Raw genomic sequence first — 23,751 nt, 5'->3', positions numbered from 1 at the left:
TCTAAGAGCCTTTTTGTTGTTCAATGAAGTGATTTATGTGTGTTATCATTGTAGCATGTTTGTTCTTTTCGACAGGTTGTTGTGTGTACAGTAAAAGTTTGTTGTGCAAAAAAACATGAATAAAAATTCACCAAACTCATGAGTGAATTGACATTCATGTTACTCGCAACAACAGCGCAACTAGTTGTACACAAAGTTGATTCGACTAAGCATGGCTGGCAGCTGAGCAATAACGGGACCGTACGTCTGAGGATTGTCGTGCAGCTCGAATAGTGGGGCTGCGACTAATTTGTAGTTCTTTGGCACTGCAAGGGCGGCTGTCGTGTCATCCAGCAGGAAAAGGGGGGCGGGGGAATGGAAGGAAGAATCAGCAAACACACCACACACTCTAACAAAGAGACGCAATTTTGACGCTGCGCAACATACCATTGGGAGGCAGCTCAACAACAAACACTCTTCGGTGCTCCTTTGGTCGTGTAACGTGGCCTGGAATATAAGGATACTGCAAAAAGGAATTCAGTCGAACGCGGAATGTCAGCAAAACGAACAAAGCTTCGATTTTCATGTAAAAATCAATTCAACCAGTACGTACTTGATTCTGGTCGTAGCTAGGTCGGTACCAGTTGCAAACGATTTCGCACACATTCCAAGGGATGGATGTGCCCTCCACTGCCAGCGTCTTGGTGAGCCACCTCTGGCAACCAGTGATTTCGTCCTCGCCAATGTCCAGTTCGCCTCCCGGTCTGGCCGAGCAAAACAAAACAAGAAAACAAGAAAGAGACACAAAACAAATCACTGTCAATGCAACGAAGACATGCACCAGCTGTGCTTGTGATGTGACTGTCTCAGAAATAACCCGAGATCGCTGAATCGCTCTGAAATCGTTCTGTCGCAATAGGCTACACAACGCCCATCTCGACCGCTTTTGGGGGTCACGGAATCCAGAAGTACTCACAGCTTGAAGAATGTAGTGCCCAGCTGCAGCAGGAGCAGATGCGGGTGGTTGTGCTCGTGGACTAGGAGGACGGCCTCGACCGTGCGGCGCGATCCGTACTGCTCAAACTCGTCCTTGAGGCGCTGCATGCGCGTTGGGACGGAAGGGTCGCGCTCGTACTGCGGATCCTTGATCCCGAACGAGTAGTTTGTCAGCGGGAATCTGCACCAGGACCAAGATCAAGGCCAAGGGGGCAGGGGAAGCGAGTGAGCATGATGGACGAGTGAGCGAACGCATTGAGCCCGTGCGTTGTGCTGCAAGGCAAAACCCGAGACAGGAAAGAGCGAAAATACAAGGGGCCCTGTAGCACAGATCACTAAACAACGCGGGCGCAGGGGCCATGGAGTCTCACAGATTGACGTCTGGTACGATCAGTCCAGCCATGATGGTTGGTGGATTTGTGCTTGCAGCTGTGAAGAAATAATAGACTAAGGCTATAGCAAATGCAGATTGCTTGTAGAGCAATCACACTGCTACAAGCTTTGATGGAAGCGACCATGACAAGGGGTGCGTAGAGAGAACCCTCCTTCTACGGGACATAATGCATTTCCAGTCATTTTTATTTTTGCTTCCCTTGATCTAAGAGACACGATCGATACTGGCTCTGAGTCTTGCTCTGCTACCCCCTCCTTGCGGATGTCCACTAAATAGCATCTGATGAACCCATTAGGCACACCGGGCGGAGTCGTCAGTCCGCGGAACGAGTTGGCCTTCGACCTGCGGCGGGAGGCTGAACAGGCCAAGGACGCCGACTCTCCTCGCTTTTTCAAGGCCGCCGTGCTGAAAACCTACTTTACACCATGTGCTGACATCAGTGGACCAGGTGGCGCGGGAGGCAATGGGACGAAACCGTCCATCAGGCAGCTGGAGGCGATTTTCGAGGTCCCGCGATCTACTGTCGGCAAATGGATCGCGCATCACCGCCATCAAGCCGATCTCTTCGCCCGTTCTACCCTCGATCAGGCAGTTGATCTAGTTCAGGATGACGCCGTCCCGGGGGACCACAACGTCTTCCTCCGGTCGGAGGAGCTCAAGATCGTCAACTACCTTGTTCGGAGCGCATTTGCTCACGTCGCCCTCACCAAACCCGATACAATCGAACTCTTCATGCGCCTGTCTCAAGCTCCACGACCAGATGGAAAGCCTCGCCGCCAGTTCGGTCCCAACGGCCCGAGCGAGTCGTTTTTGGAGCGGTTTTTCGCCGAGTTTTCCGACGAACTCCGCTGGATCACTGCACACTCGATCGAAACCATTCGTACGGCCGCGATGAACGAGGAAACCCTCAGAAGCTTCTTTGAGCGCCTGCAGGAGCTTTGCGACAAGTCTGGAGGGAAGCTGTGGGCCGAGCCTGGGCGGATTTTCAACTACGATGAGTCGGAAATTTCGGCCTCCTCCAAGAAAGAGGACAAAGTGGTTGCCGGCAAGGGCCAGACGACTGTGTCTGGTGCATCCGCGCGGACAAAGACCATGGGAAGACACATTACCGGCCTGTTCACGGTGGCTGCCGACGGGACAACGCTGCCCCCTTCGTTTGTTCTCGCGCACCCTGGCAAGACTATTCCGCCGGCGATGATCGCTAATCTGGGGCGCGAGACCAACATCTATCACAACGAGAGTGGCTACATCGATGCCGAGATGTTCGCCGACTGGTTCCAGCTGTTCGTGAAGCAAGCTCGTGCCAAGTACAGTGACGGACCAATCCTTCTGATTCTCGACGGCGCTTCCAGTCACAAGTTTACCACAGAACTTGTCACTCTTGCGGACGAGAACGACATCGATATTCTGATTCTGCCTGCGCACACCTCGACCAAGCTGCAGCCGCTCGATGCGACCGTTTTGGGTTGGTTCAAGAAGCAGCTTCCTGGGGCCATCAGGGCGATCCTCAGAAAGTGCAAGAAGTCGAATGACACCAACACGCGTCTTCGTGCTGCTTGTAACGTTTGGACGTTGCTCACGGAAGGCAAAGATTGCAGCAAGACCATCCGTGGAGGCTTCTCGAGAACCGGCATTTGTCCTCTAGACCCAACTCTGTACCCGAGCTGGATTGTTCCGACCCTCGCCAACGGCCTCGCCACGCTCCCGACGCCCTCATTGAATTGCCCTCGCGTGCCTTCATCGGTCGAGCCCGTCGAGAACCGCGGTCTTGCACGGCAGATCCTTCAACTCGCTCGAGAGACGATTATGCGCGAACAAACTGGTCTTTCACCTGCGGAAACTGAGATCCTCCTTGACGCTTTCTTGAGTGATGTGCGCGCCCTGCTCCAGAATCCAGCGCTGACCGCGTTCGAGGAGTTGCTGCGAGCGCCCCCGCTGACACCGTCGTCGAGCTGCACCGAGCCTGCCACTGTCCGAACCGTCAAGCCGAACAAGGCCTACTCGCCGCAAGATGCGGCACAGCGTGCTACCCAACACGAGCGAGAAGCTCGGGAACAAGAAAAGGCTCAGGTTGCGCCTCTCATGGCGGAGTACAACCGGGCAATGCGGACCTACGAGGACGAGATTGAGCCCGTCATGAATCAGCAGGACCAACTCAAGTCGACGATCGATGCCGACCAGGCCCGGCTCGCAGAACTCGAGGCAGATGACTCGGCAGCCGCTCTGGTTGCAGACGCGCGTGCGCAACTTCACGCGAACCAGCAGAGGCTCGCCAAAGTCAACGCGACTGTGAAGCAGATGGTCGCCGCAAAACCCAAGCGCCCCGACGTCCGACACGTCCGCGCGCTTGCCGCCTCGAAAACAGCAGCTGCAGCACCGGCTTTGCAATCGGTTGCGACGATGGCGGTTGAGCAGGACGACTCTGACGACGAATGCGAAGAGGACGGCATTCCGCCGTCGCCAATGCAGGTGACTTCTGCCGCTCCAGCGCGCTTCAGGAAGAGAATCTATGAAAGAGACTCTGACGACGAGGCCGCTCCATCATTTGAAACAGCCCAGAGTGGCGGGTCGGACGAGAATGTGACCTATTCACTGTCGTCAAGATCTCTCGAGCGGCTGAAGGAGCCCCGTCTTGCTACTCGCAGCTCATCGCGGCTCATTTTGTCTCCAGGTGTGACACTCAGTCGTGCCAACACAAGTGGCGTGAGCAGCTGGCTGACAAACGACATGGCGGCGATGCAGCTTGTGTCAACCGAGGAAAATGTGTCATCCACCCCGAAAACCGATCGCCGGAAGCGACTCGCGCTATCTGACCTCTCCAATTCGAACTAAATGTGTTACATGTATGACTTTATGTGCAATTTTATGTACGTTATTGTTGTCGGGTTGATTAAACGACGATAATTCTTTGTCCCGATTCGAACCCGCGCACGCTCCCGGCCATAAGTACCCGCAACATGACCCTATCGACCACCAATGCGGACAATATCGATTTTCTTTGCATCTTCGCTGCATGTCCACTGTCGGGGGCGGGCGGGAAGGTGCCGGGAGTGCTGCGGAGGTTGTCCCTCCATCTACGGGACAAGATTTTTCGCGCCCAGCCAAAGGTCAATGCAAAGTCAAAATTTCATATTGCTCCGACCGCCGCCATTTTTTGCACATCGTCTATATTAATAATACTGAACAAGAATATGAAGAGAGCCAGGTGCAGGGTGGTCACCAGTTTTTGTCTCTTAGAAGGAGGGTTCTCTCTATTGAGCTCGAACGAGGAACAATGAAGCAAATCCTTGTCAAAAAGGACCACTCAATGACACGTTATTGTACTGCTACTGTATTCACACACGTAATAAGACGACAACCAAACAACCCAAAATCAACAATCACCACGAGCACGCAAGCGGGGGGGGGGGGAATGAAGACAGCGCTCGAAAAGTGGAGACTATGCTTGAGTGGAGGACGATGATGGCTGCTGAGCCTGAGCCTGGGACTTGGACGACGGTGGCTCGACTGGGCCCATGACCTCCTTGATTGCTTGGAATGCGTCTGATGCAGCGTTTGGCAGCGTTGCGGGCGCGTTCGAGGCTGCGCTGTGGACAAAGCGAACGCCATCGTTCCACGACTGCCTGAGCTCGGACACGCGCGTTCGCGGCAGCAATGCGACATCGAGATCACGCTGCAGCACGAAAGTCCAGCACAAACCAAAGAGACAGTGGAGGTGAGGGGGAGGGGTGAGTGAGACGATCCTAAGCGACCAAAGCTCAAAAGCACCGTCCCGTCCTCGAACAACCCAGACGAGAGGTGCTCCACTTGCAGCAATAATGCACCCAAACAAACAAAAAGAAGCACTCAAAAGCACTCACTTCGGTAACAGCGGGCGTCAGTGGCGGGGATGCGAGTGCCTGGGCATAGTACGCTTGCTCCACCTTGGCGCGCAGTCCGCCCAGCACGTCCATCGGCTCGACAATCTGCTCCCAGATGTGTCCGTTCAGCACAAAGTACACCGAGCAGCCCGTCAGAGCGCCAAACGACAGTCCTCGCAGCATTTGCTGTCAACAACAAAATAACAAAAGTCAAAAAAGCAGAGACTGACTGAGAGTGGAAAGCTCGATTTGGTCTGAGCCGGGTCAGTCAGATTTTTTATTCACTTTGACGAGTCAACTCCGATCAGAAATGAGCGCAGTTCCAATGCAAACGGACGCTACTACGGGTGCTGCTGCGGAGAGTGCTGCGGCTGCGGAGGGTGCTCGCATGAAGGCGCTGCGAAATGTGCTCACTGAAGCAATGAAGTTCCCGTTCCGAAACAAGGCCTCTGCCTGCCCGTCAGTGTTTGAAGTTTTCCCCTCAAATCCACTCACACACAATGTATCCGCTGCTTGCATCAATCGCAGCTCGGACGCAATGACAGCGCCACTGGAGCGACTGCTGCAAGTCGAGTCAAAGCGAGTGAAACGGAAAACTCAATTTCAAATGCTTCCGTTCGGTTGAAGCGCGTGGCTCTCTCTGCTATTCTTGAGACGCACTTGGCGAAGAGCTCGCAGCAGTGAGATTGCAATGAGAGAGTGAGCAAGAAGTCAAAGCAAAGCGAACGGACGAACGAGCGAAACAAAGAAGAAATCAAAAGAGAGCAACAACGAAAAGAAAAATTTGGCGCGAAAAAGTGAAACGGTTTTTTTGAAAAATTGTGTTGTGTTTCGTTTGAAACAACGTCGGCTTGGTTTTGGGTGAAACACAGTCAGTGTGCTCCCATCAAAGCAGTAATAACATACAGTCGTCCACAAGTCATTCGTCCCACCATACATTGATTCCGTGGTTGACAATGATTGCTAACTCGCGCTGTTCGACAGATTCGGAACGGCACTGGCATGCTTCCCGACAATCGATAACGAAGACAAGAAGCATCTGTTGCGAGAAGGCTATCAACAGCTGCAAGATCTGCTCATGACCAACATGCAGGTATGGAACAAGATGCAAACTTTTGGGCAGGAAGAAACTGTGAGATTTCACTCATTCGCCCGAGCGTGTCGGAACAGAGCGAGCTCGACTTGATTATCAAAGAAACCAACTTGACAGAGGCACTAAGTCAATTGGATGCTCTCCAGCCGCCAGGAAGTCGAAACGATGAGAACATTGAGCAAGAGCAGTAAGTGTTTTGGGTTTTTCCACAAACATCATCGTCGTCCCGAGCTGCGAGCAGACTTACCAACGTGAAAACTTGCTTGGAATTTTTGCAGGTACAACTCGCAGGATCAAGTACGTCAGAGCACCATGGCGTTGAAGATGACGGCACGCGAGAACTACAAGGAAATGCTGGAAAAGGTTAGTGCGCAGCTCTGGCAACAGCCCGTCCTCGTGTGATGAAGGGGAATGCTGGCCAAGGAATACGGGGATGTGTCTAACCCGGAACACTATTTCTTGCGATTGACCATCATGGGAAAAACAGACCTTGCGAGAAAACGATCGACTTGCCGAAACCGTAGCGATTCGCCGTCAACGGCTCTTAGACACCAACGAGCAGGTCAATCGCAAGCTTGCTGATCTTTCCAAGGTAATGCAGACGAGTGGAGAGGGTGTGCGGGGCGAGGACCGCTGTTGTGTTTCAAGTGTGATGTGAGGAGGTTTGCTCATTGATGTTTTTGATCATTATTGGGCTGTGTGTGTGCGCGCCATTGATTCTGGACCACCCTCAGGCGGCATCAAGTTGTGAAGCCTACTGCCTCGAAACTGGAGCGCTGCATGCTTGAACGCAAGAACTGTGTAAAAAAAACAAATCTCTTCTTGTTCGTTGATGTCTCGCTCTTTTGTTGTTAGTTTGATCTTGCTGTTGTTTTTCGCAATACATGTAATAATTGAATTGAATCTGAGTTTCCTCATTGACCCTTATCTGCAATCGGCTCCTGCGCCATTCGTCATTTGTCGTCATTGTTGCAATGGACGACGACCAGCTTCGTGGCGCAAAACGGTCTTTCGGCGAGGTCGACTGTGCGTGTTTTGTATTTTGTTTGTCTTGTGCTTGTTCCGATGGTGTCATTCCGCTGCTTGCCTATATGCTTCCTCGTCTCTTGTGAATGGCTGCTAACCGTCGTCGTCTTCGATGCGTCCATGTGTGTGTCTCTGCATTGCCTCCCTCTGGTTTTTGTCGTCCCCCTGCCCAATCCACACAGCGTCACCAGCACCCTCCAACGGGTCTGCCTTCACATCTGCGTTCGCCGCACCCGGTGCGCCCGCAGCATCCGGCGATGGCCAGCCTGCCCCCAAGCGCGAGCGCAAGAGTCGCTGGTCGGAGGACAAGGTTGTCGCGCCCGCCCTCGCCGCGCTGCCACCGACCATGAGCGACGAGCAGCGCGTCGTCCGAGCACTCGAGATCCAGATCGACCACATTGCGCACCAGCTCCACACGGGCAACTTGGATCTCCACTCTGGCAATCGGTGAGGAGGGCTGGTTTTGTGTATTCTTTGCTTTTTTTTTTTTTTTTTTTTTTTTTTTTTTTTTTTTTTTTTTTTTATTTTTTTGGCTTTTGTTTTTGAAGGTTTTCAATGTTCGCTCAGTCAAAATTACTTTTTTTTTCTTTGCTCACCCCGATGTCCCTCTCTTCACAGATCGCCATCACCCGAGCCTACATACGATCAGTACGGTAAACGTACCAACACCCGCGAGGTGCGAAAGCGAAAGCAGCTGGAGGAACAGCGGAGCAAGCTCATCGAGCAGGCCATGCGCACAAGCTCGACATACCGCCCTCCCAGCGACTACCGGCGCCCGACAAAGCTGCAGTCGCGCGTGGATATCTTTGAAGCAGAACAGCACCCGGAGATCAACGTTCTGGGCGCCATCCTGGGCCCGCGTGGTAAAACGCTGCAGTTGATTGAATCCGAGACGGGCGCGAAAATCTTTATTCGAGGCAAGGGCTCCATCAAGTCCAACAAGGGTCCGCAAAACAACAACGACGAAGGCGACAATCTGCACGCACTGGTTCAGGGACCCACCCAATCCCACATTGATGCCGCTGCCGCCAAAATCCGTGACATTGTCCAGCGCGCCGTCACCATGCCCGACGATCAGAACGAACACAAGAAGACGCAGTTGCGCGAGCTCGCTGCGTACAACGGCACACTGCGCGACGACGAGCTGCTCATGCGCTGCGCAAACTGCGGCGCCACCACCCATCGCGCCTGGCAATGCACAGAAAAGAAGATTTTCACCAACTCGGTCATCTGCCACATTTGCAAGGGTGTCGGTCACGTTGCACGCGACTGCATGAACCGCGACGGCGGCAACGCCAATCTCGAGCCCGTGTCGTCGAGCGGCGGCTCGGGCGGCAGTGTCCAGCCACTTCGCCCGCTGCCCCTGACGCCAGGCCAATCCTCTTCGTCGTCGTCGTATTCGTCTCAATCTAATGCACAGGACCGATCAAAGATGGACGACGAGGTCAATGCTCTGATGAACTCGCTTGCCAACGGCGACTCGGGTGCTGACGGTGGTGCTGCGGACGGTGGCTCAAAGCCCGCAGCCGGCAGCAACGGCAGTGATCATCCGCCACCCGCGCATGTGCCCGCGCCACAGCGCGAGAGTCGCTCTCACGTGCATCCCAGTCGCATGGCCAACATTGGCCCGCCGCCGTGGTCTGCCGGGCCACATGGCGGCCGTGGACCTCCTCCCCCTCCCCAACACCAGCCACATCACCAGCCGTATGGCGCCTACCCGCCTCCGCCGCCGCACGGCATGCCCTTCTTCCCGCCGCCAGCAGACTTTTACGGCCATGCAGGTGGTCCGCCCATGGACATGTATGGCTTCCAAGGTGGCTTCCCGCCAATGGGCCACGGCATGCCGCACGACATGATGGCGCAAGGTTGGCCGCCAATGGATCCGTCTGCTTTTTACAACATGAATGGCATGGGCGGTGGGGCCCAACAACCCCCGCCTCCGCCGCCACCGTCATCTGCGCCTCCGCCGCCACCTCCGCCACCGTCCGACGGCGCAGCTCCTCCGCCCCCGCCCTCGGAACCCTGGTTGCAAGCCTCGTCCGCCGCAGCTCCTCCACCGCCTCCGCCGCCAATGTGAGAGGTGTCCAGCGCAGTCTTGATTTGTTTTGATGGTTTTTTTTTTCATTCTTGTTTTTGTTTTCGTCTCGTTTTGTCAACACTTGTTCAATTCATTAGTTGCAACAGTATAGAGCCACTTGTTCAATTCATTAGCTGCAACAGTATAGAGCCTTTCTTCCCCATCTACATTGAAGTTCGCCACGAATCGAGAGCTTTCAAGTTTACAGCCGCGATTCGAAGAGAACATGACATCAAAGTAAGTGCGAATTCCGTGACGGTTGTCATTTTGTTTGTAGCGTAAGCAAGAGTAGCGGTGAAATGTACAAAAGAGTGGCAGAAACGCAAACACGGAAGTGAAAGCAAACAAATCGGATTCGAATACCATCCAACTCTATCTCCAGTTGGCGTTATGCACGATTCTCAGACGGAACAAGCAACCACGTTCCCTTGGTGGTTCTCATGTGCTGGTCGAGCTTGAGACCAGTTGCGACAGCAACAGCGGCAGCACCGCGCTCGGTAATATTCGTGTGCCAGAGCTGTAAAGAATGCAGGCTCGTAAACTGGGCCAATGCATCAACGCATCGATCAGACAGCATCGAGCCGCCGAGATTGAGGGACTCCAAGAGAGGGGCACATGCGCTCGTCGACAGCATGATCGCGCCAGGATCGCCGAAATTCTCGCAGCCGTTGAGATCGAGCTCCCGAAGCGCCGGGCAGTTTCCAATCACGGATGCGATATGTCCCGTGATGCCGGTATAAACGAGAGATAGTGAAGCGAGCAGTGGCATGCTTTCGAATGCGGGGACTGCGTGTGAACAAGGGGACCGCAAAAGTAGAACAAAATCACTATGTTGAACATGCCTACATAACGCAACGCATAGTCCAGGTTCCATTGCTCACCTATGGCATCGGTAATGCTGGTGCGAGATAAGTCGAGTACCACAAGTCGCGTTAGTTTTGCCAAGGACAGTACGCTTTGGTCGGAAATGTCGGTCTTGACCAAGCTCAAGTAGGAGAGTTGCGGCATCGAATCCCCGATAACGCGCACCGTCTGGTTGCAGGAATGAAGCAATTCAGGCAAATGCGAGGAGGTTAGTCGCAGAGAAGTACAATCACGACAATGCATCAAAAGGTAAACAAACAAATCTCCCAACACTCATTCAAGCAACTCACTTCATCCGTCACAGTAAAGTTGAGACTCAAGTCCAGGTCAACCAGCTGGGTGAAAGAGGACAGGAACGACCAGTCGCTAATGCGGGAGTTGAAGGAGAGTGAGAGAGTGCGCAGCTGTGTCCATTTCGCGAGCGTCGCAGTGCTTGCATCGGTAATGCGGAGAGCGGAGCCCATCAGACTGGTGACCTTTGTGAGAACAGAAGGGCCGAGGTCGGGACTGCCATTCACCAGCAGTTCAATGCAAGTATCGGTGCAAAGAGTGCCTGAAATGTCCAACTGCCTCAGCTCCGGCGTGCTAAAGAGCAGTGCCTCGAAGGTGGGGCGACCCACAGCAGCAGACCCACTGAGTGTCAGCACGCGAAGCTCCCTCAACACTGGCAGGGCCTGCACCAAGGCGAAATCGCCCAGTTTCTTGCACTTGTCAAGGTGCAACTCGCGCAAGTGTGGCAGACAGCGCAAAAATCCGGCCAAGACCTCGCTGGTGACCACATAGCTGTGAGACAAATCCAGCTGCTCCAGTCCTGGGAAGAGATCAAAGCATTCAGCAGAAGGAGGAGCGGAAGAGGAAGCAGAGGACAACAACGACGATGCAGAAGACGAAGGCTCAGACGCGCTGTTGGACGACGATAGTGCTGGCGCAGCTACGGGAGATCGCACATCCGGAGCTGTCAGAAAAACGAGAGGTGCCAGCGGCGGGGGTGATGGAATTGTTTGCTCGCCAGATGGTGGCTGCTGAGGCTGGCCTGCGGATGGGGAAGAAGGTTGTGGCATCGAGCGCAATACTTTGGGTGGGGTTGCCACATGTTGCTTTGCGCCTCGAATGCACTGCAACAACCAGTCGTCCGTCAGCTGGGGAACGTCGGTGAGATTGAGGTGGCGAATGTACGTGTCGCGCACGGCGAACAGCACTTCTTGCGAAAGCGAGCCGTCAGCAATCAATGCATCCACCAGTGCGTTGGTCACGTCGGCGGAGAGGTACTGCAGATCGCTGATATACCGCGAAATGTTGATGACAACTGCATGAACAGCCAGCATCATGAGAGACGGAACCTGGGACGTCGCCGAGCTGGAGCCGTCGTCGCCTAAAGCGCCCGATTGAGTGGAATGTGGCGCCCGTCTGGTGCTGTTGCTGCTGGTGGTGCTGCTGCTGCTGCTCCTTGGGGTGGCACTTTCACGTGAAGCCGATGCGCCCAACGTCGAGACGGGGGCGTGGGCCTTGAACAGTTGCAAGGCTAGCTGCAGCCTGGAAATCGGATCGCGGCTGACGAGCAGGCTGCTCACCTGTCCGATTGGCGCTTGCGGTGGAAGTGCGGCGGAAAACCAAAACGAAAGCGCTGCCATGTCTCCGAGAGGAGGCTGGCCGATACGACGAATAATGTTTCGCCACATCGAGTTGCTCGCGTGGCGTCGTGAAAAGTCGGAGGCAAACAGCTGCGCCTTGTCCAAGGCTCGAAGTGCTTGTTCTTCTTCAGTGTAGCTGTTGAATTCCAGCGGGTTGTCCTCGAAGGCTCGCGCATGTGCGACCAAGTAGCCCTTGCCGCTCTCGGTCAAGCGACGGAAGAGTTGACGCGCGGGGTGGTTGGCAGTCGCCGGCCTTTCTTCCCCTGCCTCGTCGTCGTCGTCGTCGTCATCGTCATCGTCGTCATTGTGTGCTTCTTGTCGATCTTGAGCAGTTGCTTGTTGGTTGGCATGCACTCCAGGTGTGTGCTCGACGCGATTGTGCTCTCGAGTTGCTCGTTCCAAATTTTGGTCATTCTGAGTTGGATTCGGCACCGTTGCAGGAGCCCAGCCGTCCTCTGGCAGCAAGATAAACCGCGCCAGTGTCGCTGCTTGGACGGTCATTCGGCTTGTGCGGCTTCTGGCGGACAGCACGGATCGGATGGCAGCGACGACTCCGACAATTGGCTCGTTTCGCTCGCGCGCGGTCTGCGCCTGCTGCAGATTGATCAGTCCGAACACGCTGTTCTCCGTGGCAGCATCCTACAGCACGATTGAGCCCAATGAACCAAATGGATGACAATGGTGAGTGATGTTTGACACCGCCGATTTGAGACGCAATTGAGACGCAAAGCTTGCTCGGGTTTTACCGTCAGCAGAAACTCGGCAGCATCGTCAGGCACAGCCAGAGACACCAGATGGCCTGGAAATGCAGCAGCGTCGTACGGGAAGATTCTGAGCACGGTCGGACGACCAGTCACCAGGAGTGAGATTGGACTCGCGTTCGAAGAAGACATTTGGGGTGAGTGAGCAGACCAACTCAGACAGTAGAGGACTGAATGGTTCTCAGATCTCACTCGGTATCAAGTTTTATTGATTCTTGCTACTCGAGTCATTGTTAACGAATGGGTTTTGCCAAAGTGGGCTCGCAGAGCGAACAATCAGAGGGAGCTCAAATTTCTCAGATTGACGTTTGGTCATTGATTTCCAGTCTAGTTTTCATCTCATTCTATTTTTTTTTTTTTTTTTTTCCATCCAACTTCCAACTGTTCAATTCCGGCTTTCCAATTCGACCGACCATCAAACGCAGAGCAGCGCATCACAGAGCCGAGCATCACAGAGCCGAGTTTTGTTGGAGAATGAAGTTTAAAAATCTCTTCTCGAGCCCGGCAGCGGCAGGCTCAAGCTCAACCACAGCAAGCACAACCACAGCAAGCACAGCAACAAGCACAACAGCAACAAGCACAGCAACAAGCACAGCGGCAGGCGCATCGACGCAGGGCAGCGTCGCTGGATACTCGTCGCCGTCGAGCCAGCACGAAGCCAATGGAGGGCACTCACCCGCTGCTGGTACCACTCATAGCGCTGCTGCTGCTGCTGCTGCTGTTGCCACGACTGCGACGGGCGCTGCAGGGTTGATGCCGCCGTCAGTGTCTGGGTTGGATGCCAGTAGTCCTGGCGCCAGCGGGACGACGAGCTTGCGGGACAGCACGGCCTCGTCCTACAGCTCGTCCTCGACGATGGCAGTGCTGCAGCTCGTCTGCGAGCGACTGGACGAGGTTGCCATCATCTACCAGGAGCTGGCTGCTCACCTTGCCCAGGGATCGCTTCCGCGTCCAAATAGTCACGCAGACCAAGCGGCGTCCAGCAATAGTCCAAGTAACCACAACAGCTCCTCCAAGAGCAGCGGCGGCGGTCTCAGCGCACCGAGTCTGCCATTCAAGCGGAGAACGTCTGCTGATGCGAACGCCGCTCATATGGTGAGCACTAGCAAATGGTTTGTTCCGCCACCAGAGGCCGGTGCCTTAGCCTCTCCTGCAAATACTGCTGCTCTCACCGTACCTGCCGCCGCCGCCGCCGCCAGCACGGCTCCTACCGTCGTTCCAAAGCTCTCGTCCGACGCTTATTCCTCTAGCTGTGTTATGTGTCCAGATGGCACAGTATTGTAAGTGGACGGTTTTTGTCCAGTCTGTTTTGTCACAGCGCAACTCACACGGTCTTATATCCCCATCAACTCTCCACACATCCCGTCCAAATCTCACTTACAGAGCCCAAACGGACGTGTCCTGGGTACAGCAACGAGACGTCTTGTCCATCATGCACGATCTGAAATTCGCCTCACAACAATTTGGCCATGCCCTGGACGAGCCCGAGTGCCCCGTGCTGCATTTAACTGGCTCGACAAATATTATTTCTTGCTACGAGCTGAACGAAAATGTAAGCCAGGCTTTGTTGTCAGGGTTTGTTTGGTGTTGCTGCTTCGCCGTCACGCGCTTGCTCATTTTTTGGGCGGTATAGTTTCTGGTTGTCAACTGCAAAATGACTCCACAACAGTTGGAAACCTTTGATACGAGACAAGCACAGACACTTGTGGAGCCAGTGTTGCAAGACATCAAGCAGCTGCTTGAGCGAGCACTGCCATCATGATTCTGCGCAGTGCAGTTTCTTGGTTCTAGTCTTTTTTTTTTTTTCTTCTTTCTTTCTTTTTCCTTTGCTTTTTTTTTTCGTCCTCAGACTCTTGTATAATTTATTTCGGGTTTTGTTCTTTCTTTGGCAACTCTTCCCAAGTGATCTACTGATGATAAAGGGCGAAAAAGAATGAATGAACAATCTCAACATTGGAGAAACAAGTTTACCCTTATTGAACATGAAAGGCAGAAAACTTAAAAATCATCCAGATAGCAAAAAACAATGCCAAAGAAGAATGCAGGTCCTATTGGCCAGGGATCGCTACAGCACCTGCAAAAACAGCCGCCGGGTCGCTTGCGCAGTGTTTAGTTGGCAGACAGAATCCACTGGTCGGCGTCGCGCTTCCAGTCGACGAGCTCGCTGGGCTTGAACCAAAGGGCAATCTCAGCCTCAGCAGAGGCGTGGGCGTCCGAGGCGTGGATGCCGTTGCGACCAGTGACGAGGAAGAAGTCGCTGCGGATGGAGCCGGAAGGAGCCTGGGCGGGGTTGGTGGCACCGAGCATCTGGCGGACAGTCTTGACGACGCCAGGACCTTGCCAGACCATGGCAAGAACGGGGCCCTGAGCCATGTAGGCGACGAGGCCGGGGTAGAAGGGACGGTCCTTGAGGTCCTCGTAGTGCTTCTCGACGAGCTCCTTGGACGGGGTGAGGAGCTTCATGGCAACGAGCTTGAAGCCCTTGCGCTCAAGGCGGCCAACAATGTCGGCAATCAGACCGCGCTGGATGGCGTCGGGCTTGAGGGCAATGAACGAGCGCTCAGAAGGAGTGTTCTCGACACCGGCAACGGAAGTGGCAGCGTTGACCTCATCAGCGTTGACTGACCAAATGCAAGAAAAATTCGAAATGAGCATTGCGCAAATCGCAGGGTTTACAAATGTGAGTTTGAGGTGTTTTTTTTGTTGGTTGCTTGGTGGTTGTTGTTGGACTACAACAAAAAGGGAGAAAAAAAAAAGAAGAAAAAAAGTGGGGAAATCGTGGTTTTTTTTTTTTTTGTTTTGTTTTGTTTGTTGGCCTTCTTCGTCCTCTTCTTCTGTTGCGTTGGAGACGCTGCGGTTTTGACTCGACGAGAGTGAGACTTACGCTTGTTGACGAGGAGAGTGGCACCAGCGAACGCGGCAGCGGCGGCGGCGGCGACAGTGAGAGCGCGACGGCCAGTCGAGTTGCTCTCGCCTTGGTGCGACGAGGTGGCAGCGGAGGACAGGGCGCGCTGCTGCTGCTGGGCGGCAGGGGCGGCACGGGTCAGGGCGACGCGCGAGGCACGGACAATGTCTGAACGAGATGGAGCGTGCAGCAGAGCGACGAGAACGCGAGCGGAGAGACAGAGTGTGAGTAAGGATTAGGATGTGAGCAGTGATCGTTTCGGACGAGATCGTCACGCAAAGATCCCTCTCCTCTCCTCTCCTGCCATCCAGGGGGTCAACACTTTGTAACCAAAGACAAACACAACAGAAAAAGACACCCAAAGAGAGAGAGAGTGAGAAAGGAACAAAGTAGAACGCACTGGAGCGGGCAAGACGGGAGGCGAGCATTCTTCTTCAAACTGAGGACTGAACAAGTTTGTTGCCTTGTTTCAGTAAGCCTGATAGTGCTGGAAGATTTGGGGTGGGCGCGCAGAGGTGGATGGATTGGTGAACACTTGTGATTCTGTATCAGCGCAGCCATTGTGTTGAAGCTCCAGTTGGAAAGGGAAAAAGTCGCAATGAGAACGAAGCTCTTTTCCATTTTGCTTTTTCCCCGGACTGGGTGACGATGAGCACTTGCAACAGTCAGCGATTGTTCGTGTTTTGCGTGTTGGGTGCAATGATGCTGTGTTTCGCCCTTCACTAAGCAGATCGTGTTGGTGGGGAAAAGAGCAATCGATTCTGAGTTTCTAGATTCTCTTCTTCTTCATCTTCTTCTTCTCTGTCCCGCCTGTACTGCATGTGCTACACTGTACCTGACTATTTCTTTTGTTGTTGTTTATTTATCGCATCTCCATTTCGTCCTCCTTCAGTCTTTCTTTTTCACTCACACACAGCACAAACCATGAGCTCGTTCATGAAGCAACTCGTGTCCAAGCAGAAGCGACGCTTCAAGCAGGACGGCTTTGACCTCGATCTGACGTGTACGGCACAGACAATCCCGGCCACCCTCTTCGATCCCCCCACAGACAGACACATCGCTGCCAATACACCCCTCACCCCGCGGCAGCTTGCTGGCTCTGCTGTGTGGGCCTTTCTGCAGCAAGCAACGAGCCATGTTTGACTATTCAAAAAAAAAAAAAAAAAAAAAAAAAGGACGAAAAAAAAACCTCGCTTTTTTTTTTTCTTTTTTTTTGTTTTTGGAAGCGTTGCTCGTGACTCGCCTTGGCTCCCCCCCCCTCCTCCACTCAGAGTGACCACCGTCTCTCCTTCGTACTGCTGCTGGCGGTGTGGGGGTTGGATGGAGTCGGGGGTTTGAGTCGAGTTTGGATGAAGCAATTGCAAAAAAGCCAGACCAGCTGCCCTGGTTGATCTTTTTTTTTTTCCTTGTTCTCTGTCTCTGTCTCTGTCTCTGTCTCGCTCGCTTCTGCCCCAAGGAGAGAATGCCCTGAAGCGATCGATACAAAAACAAGATGGCTATGACAGAGCGGCAATGCAACAGTCACAGAAACCTTTGCCTTCTTTTTTTATTTTGCCCACTCAAACCGCAGCTCGATGCGCGTGGTTTTTTTGGTTTTATTATTATTCTTTTATTATTTTTTATGATTTTATGATTATTATTTTTATGGTTTGTATTGTTTTTGATCTTTTGAAGCGCTTCTTTGCTCTCGTGCTCGGTGTGGCCTTGCCTGGAAGGGGCCTCTTTTGTTTTGCCGTGCGAGGGCATGCTTGGAGTCTTGTTCTGATAGACAGAAGGGGGGTCTGGATCGCTGTGGCTGCTGAGCCATTGAGTCCTCCTTCTCCCTCCTTCTCTGGTCTCCCCTTCTCCATTCGTTCGTTTCGTCTTCGTCTTTCGATGGCGTGGCATCCAGTCCTTGCTTGCATCTTGTCTGTCACCTTTGTCCACCCCCCCCCCATCTCCTTGCTTCAGTGAGCTGTTTGGCTTTTTTTTTCCTTTTTTTTTTTTTTTTTTTTTTTGGTCTTGTTTTTGTGTTGGACAATTCTCGTTCTGCTGCCGGTCATTTATGCCTGCTGGTGCTGGTGGGGGAGAGAGAGAGGTCGTTGCTCAATGCATCAACCTATAACCTCATCTGTACACCCCCCCCCAGCATATCACGACCCAGATCCAATCATCACACATCGCTTCCCTTTCGTTTTTTGGTGCTTCCTCCAATTTGGCAACTTAACTCACTGAACCCCGCTTTGGCGCTGCAGATATCACCGACAAGATCGTCGCTATGGGCTTCCCGTCCGAGAAGCTCGAGGGTGTTTACCGAAATGGCATGGAGGACGTTGTTCGGTAACAAAACAAAAAATTGTGGTCTACGCTTCCACTTCGCAGTGTTTCGTTTTCTGCCAACTAATTCCCCCTTCTTTCTGCTTTGTTTCTCTGAAACCATCGTGCAGATTCTTTGATCAAAAGCACCAGGATCACTACAAGGTCTACAATCTGTGCTCGGAGCGCGAGTACGACCCGGCAAAGTTCCACAATCGCGTGGCGACCTACCCGTTCGACGATCACAACGCCCCTCCGTTTGAGCTGATCAAGCCGTTCTGCGACGATGTGCACGAGTGGCTCACGGAAGATGCGCGAAACGTCGCCGTCATCCACTGCAAGGCTGGCAAGGGTCGAACGGGCGTCATGATTTGCGCTTATCTCGTTCACTGCAACCATTGGGAGAAGGCTGAAGATGCGCTTGCCTTCTATGGTGCTGCCCGCACCCAAAACGCCAAGGTAAATTTCTCGCTAATCAAGAGAGTGGATGTTCTGAGTGCGTTGGCCAGGACTTGACGATTTATTGTTTTTTGTTTGTTTGTTTTTGCAGGGTGTCACGATTCCCAGCCAGCAACGATACGTCAAGATGTATGCCTCTCTTATTCAGAACAAATTGACCTACGCACCGACCACCCTCATGTTCAAGGGCGTCAAAATGATGACTGTGCCGAACTTTAACGGTGGCACCTGCAGTACGGTTTTGTTTTTTTCTCTTTTGCCTCTGTTTCGAGTTCAAGCTTCCTGCCATATTCAACACTGACACGAATGCATCCTGCCTTCGATACTGCTTTTTTTTCTTCTCCTTCTTGTACAGGTCCCATGTTCACACTTTCGGTTCAACGTCAAAAGATCTACTCGTCAAAACCGGTCGAAAACGTCAAGAAGGATCAGGCAGTAGTTGAGCTCAAGGCCGATCGACCAATTTTGTTGTGTGGAGATGTCAAGATAGAGTTTTATCACAAGACTGCTTTCAAGAAGGTTTGTCTCGAGCATGCTTCTCGTTCGGTGATGGCAATTGTCTGCTGTCGATTCTCTCTGACTTGTTGCCGTCTGTTCTGCCCTGCGCTTGCTTGCAAACACGACAGGAAAAGATGTGCCATTTCTGGTTCAACACCTTCTTTGTTCAGAATCACACGCTCTTGCTCCGAAAGGTCGACATTGACAAGGCCAACAAGGACAAGAAGCACAAGATCTTCCGTGAGGACTTTGCCATCGAATTGCAGTTCTCGCCGCCGACTTCTGGCACCACGTCTTCCGACAATGGTGCTTTGCAAGGAGCTGCCGCCAGCGTGCCAGACCCCATTCCCCGAAAGTCGACGCTTGACAAGTTCAAGGACATTGCCCCTGCTGGTGCTGCCACCGCCGAGGCCGAATCGTCCGACGACGAGGATTTGAGTGACGACGAGGAAGACAACGAGTGGGAGGACAAGGACAAGAAGTAAACTTTTCATTTCTGTCTGCTTCAACTCCGCCCCCCTTTTTGTTTGTTTGTTGTTTTTTTCGTGGGTGGATGGGGCATGGTATTTTTTTTTCTTTCCACAGCATCCTACAAGTGAAGCATCACTTTGGACCGTTAGTGCCCTTTCTTATATGTCCGATTGTTTGACTCGATTGATCTCTTGGTTTTTCTATTCTTTGTACTGCTGTTTCGACAGCTTTCTGCCTTCCTTGTCTTTTTCTTCCTCTTCTCTTCTTTTCTCTGGCCCGTCTGCGCTTTTTGGCGAATTTCTAGTTTGGTTTCATGTTGTCTTCTGTTGTGTAGGTTTCTTTTTTGCTGTTGTTGTTTTTGTTGTTTTCTTTGCTTGGTCACGTCTGCCCGTGGCCAAGCTACTCTATGAATTTTTTCTTCTTTATCGTGTGTATGTGTTTTTGTATGCAATCAATGTCTTCCTGCTCTGCTTTGTAGTAGTTGTTAAGAAAGCCGGGGAAAAAAAACAAAAGCATGTATTGTCACGGCTTTTGGTTTGCTGCAGACCACCATCTGACGCGCTAATACAATCCGAATCATCCCATGGTTGATGTCTCTAGTGCTTTGGCGGCACGGGCTGCGGGATGCGGTGAGGACCGACATCTCGCTCAACGTCAAAGTATGAATACGGGGTGTACTGGAAGAAGAGCTGCGTCTGGTAAGCATCGCCCTTGTTGTCGTACGAGTAGATGCTCTGTCCGTCGCGCGCCTTGGACGACTGGAAGGGTCCTCGGGCGTGGTCGTAGCCTGTGGTTGGTTGTTGAAGTGGCGAGCGAGCAAAACCAAAGTCAGCTCGATCAGGCTCCATCCGCGTCGAACCGGACATGCAGATGCGGAGGGAGGGATGGTGTGGGGTTACCTGGTTTGCTGGTCGCAGTCGCCGTCGCAGTGGTGGTGGCGGCAGCAGCAGCAGCGCGGCTCGAGACGAGGGACGAGAAAGCGCGCAAGGTTGAGATCTTGACAAGCATTGACGAAGAAAGCGGAAGACTGGTCGCAGTCCAAATCACTATCCAAAACAAAAGCGGTACTTCTCAGAAACAGAGACACTTGCCCAAATGTTTTTTGGGAGGTGGAGTCACAAAAGGGTGGTACTTGTAACAACAAACAGCGTCTGCCAGGAACCACAGCACATCGAGAAGGCTTTTTTGAGACTCCACAGGCTATCTATCGGCTGGCCGGACGCGACTCTGGGTCGCGACTACATTGCGAGCTGTTTTGTGAGACTCCGATTCCCACGGGTTGGGGCTTAGAGCTATTGGCCAGGTAACGTCGATTGATTGATACAAAATGCGCAATGACAGCTATCCAAAAGCATCCAAATACACCAGAATATGCTAAATCCTCATTAACTACCACCGGCTAACCTCGCCGGCTGGACGGACGCAAACTCGGGTCCTGACATGTTTGGTGATGCATGTAGGTGCGTAGAACCCCGAGCCGGCGTGATTGACGGCTCCCTCAAAACTTCACGAAAATCTTGAAAAAGGCTAGTGCGAAACACTTTTTTGCAAGAGCACCAAAACCTATTGCTCGAACGTCATATTGGCCAAAAACAAAGCATATGTACCGTCAACGCATACAAATGAATGCATACAATGCAACATTCGAGTATGGCCCCGATGACAGCACCTGATCACGAATTGCAGTGCTTCACAATATGCTCCTCGTAGAGAGAACCCTCCTAGCAGCCTGCAGCACTTTCCACTATCGATGGAATATCAAAATACAAACCAATAATATTTAACATGCGATCTACTTGATGAAAGTCCTCAGCAGCTTGTGCATGACGGTCTAGTCCTCATCCTTGCCGGATACTTTGACACGTTTGTGGATTCGCCCTGTCTGCTTTCCAGCGTCCTCCTCCTCCTCCTTCTCCTCCTCCCAATCGCACACCGCGACGCCGCAAAACGCAAGCTGTCGGCCACTGGTTCGTTCAGCGATTCGGCAGGGGCTCCTGCTCCAACAGCCATGACTGCCACTGCGGTTCCAGCGCCGCAACACACGGGTCTGGTCCGACAGCACGTCGCCCAGCTGTCGCTGCTCGTCCGCCAGCACTTGCTCAACTACGAGTTTGACCGAGCCGCTGCTGTGCTTGTTGTTCTCGCGAGACGCAGCACTGCCATTCCCGAGTTTGTATGGAAGGTAACGGTTGGTTCATTCAGCTCGTCCTCGTGCGTCTCACCTCTGATGCTCACAAGAACACAACAATCATTCACAAATCAATGCAAAACAAATGACATCCATGGTGGTGCTCTTGGATTTCGGCTGTTGAATCATCTTTTTGACCTTTTTTTTTTCTTTTTGTTTTGAGGGCAGACCGCGATTCAAGTCATGAGCCAGTATCCAGGACAAGACACTGCCTGCTTGCGTATCTTCCGATTGTTTCTAGGACTTACTGCATCAAAGGACTCGGTAAACGCAATATTGTTTGTTGGTTTTCACCTGTTGACAACAGCGAAAGTCAGAATTTGCTCAAGTTTGTATTTCTGATCGCTCGTGCGGCCAACACTGCCAGGTGGAGCGACCCACGCTTGTCCTCGAACTGGCCTTCTTTCTCTGCAAATGCGGCGACTTTCGCGAAGCTTATTCCACGCTACTGGGATATCTGCACACCGAGCCATACCATTCGAGCGCCGTGTTTCATGGATACTGTGGACTCTTCTCCTACATGATCTGGGAGCAAGAGCTTGCAAGTCAACTCAACCTTGCCGGTGCACTGCATGTCACCCAGCGCTCGCGATCTGCGCACGCCAACGCTGTCACTCACTTTGAGCGCAGCTTCACCCTGGATCCGAGCATTGTGCTGTTCGCCGTTCGATATGCTCAACTCCTCGAGTACGACTCAAAGTACGATCTAGCCGAGGCAGCGCTGCATCGATGTTTCGAGTCCAACCCCGAGAACATTGACGCCGTTCTGTAAGTTTTGAAAATTTTGTTTTGGCGCGACACCCGCACCGTTCCGTCCAATCCACGATATTAAGTTTTTTTGCGTGGCTTGCAGGAACTTTTACATGTTTACAACTCGAAGGCAGCCAGAGCGGTATGCGTCTCGCTTTCAACTGTTGCAGATTGTGCTGCGATTGGACGCGACTTGTCCAGTTCTGTGGGATGCCGTGACGCTCTATGAACAAAGTACGTCAACCGGTATTGTTGGAGTGTCGTTGCTCTCAGTTTGTGGGCTGTTTTGCTGTACTGAACTTGCCGTAAATAATCGCATTGTGTGCTACAGATCCAACCCAACGAGACTTTTTAAAGCTAGCGCTGAGCGTCGTGACAACGCGACTGGATTATCCAGCCCATAAAGATGACATTCTAGCCTGGAGAACCCTGGTCGATTTGATACCGCGGTACAACTCTGGGTAATGTGCACCAAAGAGCCGTGCTTTGGTTTTTGGAACGTGTTTGGCTCATTTTTTTTTCACTCGAGCAGATGCAAACCATCCAAGTCAATAGCAACAACAAGATTATGGATTGAGCGACAAAGCTGGTGGCCTGGATTGCATTTCTCTCGGCAGCGCTTTGAATCTGATTCGACCGGTACAGGAAAAAAAGAAAAGAAAAGGCACATATGGGAATGTTCCTTTGGTACCTCACTCACCTCTGTCCATGTTGATTGGTCTTGTACGGCATCGTCGATCGCATAGTGCAAGATGATCGACAGCGCCATTTGCTGCTTTTAAAGGCGGTGGCTGCGTTGCATTTGAGCGGCCCGGCTTGCTCGTATGCGCAACAGGCTCTTTCGGTGCTCGAGGGCTACCCAGGGTTTGATCCTTCTCAGCAAACCCTGCGACAGACCTTGCGAGTAGGCATTCATGAATGGGAGACATTGCCGGCGGCCGAAACTCAGAGTGGGGAGGAAGGCGCTCAGGCGGACGTGCCGACCGAGACTGCGTTTCAAAGTGACGGCACCTCTGTTGCTTCGAGCTGGCAGCCTTCTTCTGACGACGAGACAGAGTTTCCCTTGCCCACCAGCGCGCACACCCAGCATGCTTCGACCGACGCACACAATGAAGGGTCAGCGTCGGCACCCATCGCAGACGATTCCTCAACGCATGATGCAACAGAATCAGCTGCTGCGTTGGCCCCGGAGTATGATCAGCATGGAGCGGATCACAATCCTACAACAGTGAAACGACGGAGACCTCGACTCGATTTGTCGCGTGCCGCATCTTCATCTGCTCGCGGAGGATTGTCCAACGCTTTTGTGCAATCGCTTCGTGCCTCGTTTGGCGTCCATCCCAACGTTGGATCTCGCGCCCAGCGGAAAGCGCGAGGTCGAGCGAAAAAGTACCCATAGCAGCACAGGCCTTCAACCGTTGTATTCTGAGTTTCTCGTGCTCGATCTACCTATTTGCAACCGTTAATGTATTCATCTCTGTCGGTTTTGTTCTTGTCTTCTAGT

The 23,751-nt window shown here is 52.8% G+C and overlaps 11 protein-coding genes across 11 annotated transcripts; 6 read left to right on the top strand and 5 right to left on the bottom strand.

Annotated features, from left to right (window-relative positions):
* Positions 1-147: 147 nt before the first annotated feature.
* CAOG_01435 (cleavage and polyadenylation specific factor 5) lies at positions 148-1,410 on the bottom strand. Its single transcript, XM_004349905.2, has 5 exons — positions 1,347-1,410; positions 956-1,156; positions 593-743; positions 427-502; positions 148-317 (listed from the first exon to the last, which is right to left on the bottom strand). Exons 1-5 carry the CDS (start codon positions 1,376-1,378, stop codon positions 181-183), a joined length of 597 nt encoding a protein of 198 aa, XP_004349955.1. The 5' UTR covers positions 1,379-1,410; the 3' UTR covers positions 148-180.
* A 241-nt stretch (positions 1,411-1,651) lies between these two features.
* Positions 1,652-4,201, top strand: CAOG_08509 (hypothetical protein; the record flags this gene model as incomplete). Its single annotated transcript, XM_011271789.1, has 1 exon — positions 1,652-4,201. The coding sequence occupies one exon, from the start codon at positions 1,652-1,654 to the stop codon at positions 4,199-4,201; it is 2,550 nt and encodes an 849-aa protein (XP_011270091.1).
* Positions 4,202-4,677: 476 nt separating this feature from the next.
* CAOG_01434 (hypothetical protein) lies at positions 4,678-5,474 on the bottom strand. The gene is made up of 2 exons (XM_004349904.2): positions 5,230-5,474; positions 4,678-5,042 (listed from the first exon to the last, which is right to left on the bottom strand). Exons 1-2 carry the CDS (start codon positions 5,410-5,412, stop codon positions 4,809-4,811), a joined length of 417 nt encoding a protein of 138 aa, XP_004349954.1. The 5' UTR covers positions 5,413-5,474; the 3' UTR covers positions 4,678-4,808.
* Positions 5,475-5,508: 34 nt separating this feature from the next.
* CAOG_01433 (hypothetical protein) lies at positions 5,509-7,236 on the top strand. The gene is made up of 6 exons (XM_004349903.2): positions 5,509-5,688; positions 6,214-6,322; positions 6,400-6,509; positions 6,601-6,685; positions 6,810-6,914; positions 7,057-7,236. Exons 1-6 carry the CDS (start codon positions 5,540-5,542, stop codon positions 7,108-7,110), a joined length of 612 nt encoding a protein of 203 aa, XP_004349953.1. The 5' UTR covers positions 5,509-5,539; the 3' UTR covers positions 7,111-7,236.
* A 27-nt stretch (positions 7,237-7,263) lies between these two features.
* On the top strand, positions 7,264-9,541 carry CAOG_01432 (splicing factor 1). Its single transcript, XM_004349902.2, has 3 exons — positions 7,264-7,348; positions 7,531-7,795; positions 7,967-9,541. The coding sequence occupies exons 1-3, from the start codon at positions 7,297-7,299 to the stop codon at positions 9,423-9,425; spliced, it is 1,776 nt and encodes a 591-aa protein (XP_004349952.1). The 5' UTR covers positions 7,264-7,296; the 3' UTR covers positions 9,426-9,541.
* Positions 9,542-9,667: 126 nt separating this feature from the next.
* CAOG_01431 (hypothetical protein) lies at positions 9,668-12,842 on the bottom strand. The gene is made up of 4 exons (XM_004349901.2): positions 12,667-12,842; positions 10,580-12,559; positions 10,307-10,457; positions 9,668-10,211 (listed from the first exon to the last, which is right to left on the bottom strand). Exons 1-4 carry the CDS (start codon positions 12,811-12,813, stop codon positions 9,814-9,816), a joined length of 2,676 nt encoding a protein of 891 aa, XP_004349951.1. The 5' UTR covers positions 12,814-12,842; the 3' UTR covers positions 9,668-9,813.
* A 176-nt stretch (positions 12,843-13,018) lies between these two features.
* Positions 13,019-14,465, top strand: CAOG_01430 (hypothetical protein). Its single transcript, XM_004349900.2, has 3 exons — positions 13,019-13,961; positions 14,065-14,233; positions 14,315-14,465. Exons 1-3 carry the CDS (start codon positions 13,156-13,158, stop codon positions 14,441-14,443), a joined length of 1,104 nt encoding a protein of 367 aa, XP_004349950.1. The 5' UTR covers positions 13,019-13,155; the 3' UTR covers positions 14,444-14,465.
* Positions 14,466-14,605: 140 nt separating this feature from the next.
* Positions 14,606-16,026, bottom strand: CAOG_01429 (nucleoside diphosphate kinase B). The gene is made up of 3 exons (XM_004349899.2): positions 15,987-16,026; positions 15,566-15,754; positions 14,606-15,302 (listed from the first exon to the last, which is right to left on the bottom strand). The coding sequence occupies exons 1-3, from the start codon at positions 16,012-16,014 to the stop codon at positions 14,791-14,793; spliced, it is 729 nt and encodes a 242-aa protein (XP_004349949.1). The 5' UTR covers positions 16,015-16,026; the 3' UTR covers positions 14,606-14,790.
* CAOG_01428 (pten protein) lies at positions 15,338-19,779 on the top strand. The gene is made up of 7 exons (XM_004349898.2): positions 15,338-15,361; positions 16,479-16,589; positions 17,821-17,905; positions 18,013-18,340; positions 18,432-18,573; positions 18,696-18,859; positions 18,967-19,779. The coding sequence occupies exons 2-7, from the start codon at positions 16,511-16,513 to the stop codon at positions 19,321-19,323; spliced, it is 1,155 nt and encodes a 384-aa protein (XP_004349948.2). The 5' UTR covers positions 15,338-15,361; positions 16,479-16,510; the 3' UTR covers positions 19,324-19,779.
* On the bottom strand, positions 19,770-20,405 carry CAOG_01427 (hypothetical protein). The gene is made up of 2 exons (XM_004349897.2): positions 20,209-20,405; positions 19,770-20,096 (listed from the first exon to the last, which is right to left on the bottom strand). Exons 1-2 carry the CDS (start codon positions 20,315-20,317, stop codon positions 19,906-19,908), a joined length of 300 nt encoding a protein of 99 aa, XP_004349947.1. The 5' UTR covers positions 20,318-20,405; the 3' UTR covers positions 19,770-19,905.
* Positions 20,406-21,155: 750 nt separating this feature from the next.
* CAOG_01426 (hypothetical protein) lies at positions 21,156-23,730 on the top strand. The gene is made up of 7 exons (XM_004349896.2): positions 21,156-21,491; positions 21,666-21,761; positions 21,865-22,265; positions 22,351-22,481; positions 22,579-22,708; positions 22,780-22,886; positions 22,994-23,730. Exons 1-7 carry the CDS (start codon positions 21,318-21,320, stop codon positions 23,644-23,646), a joined length of 1,692 nt encoding a protein of 563 aa, XP_004349946.1. The 5' UTR covers positions 21,156-21,317; the 3' UTR covers positions 23,647-23,730.
* The last annotated feature ends 21 nt before the right edge of the window (positions 23,731-23,751 follow it).

The sequence above is a fragment of the Capsaspora owczarzaki genome (assembly GCF_000151315.2).
Source record: "Capsaspora owczarzaki ATCC 30864 unplaced genomic scaffold supercont2.2, whole genome shotgun sequence".
Lineage (NCBI taxonomy): Eukaryota > Filasterea > Ministeriida > Capsasporidae > Capsaspora > Capsaspora owczarzaki.
The sequence above is the reverse complement of the archived record's forward strand: the minus strand, read 5'-3'. Positions and strand labels throughout refer to the sequence as shown.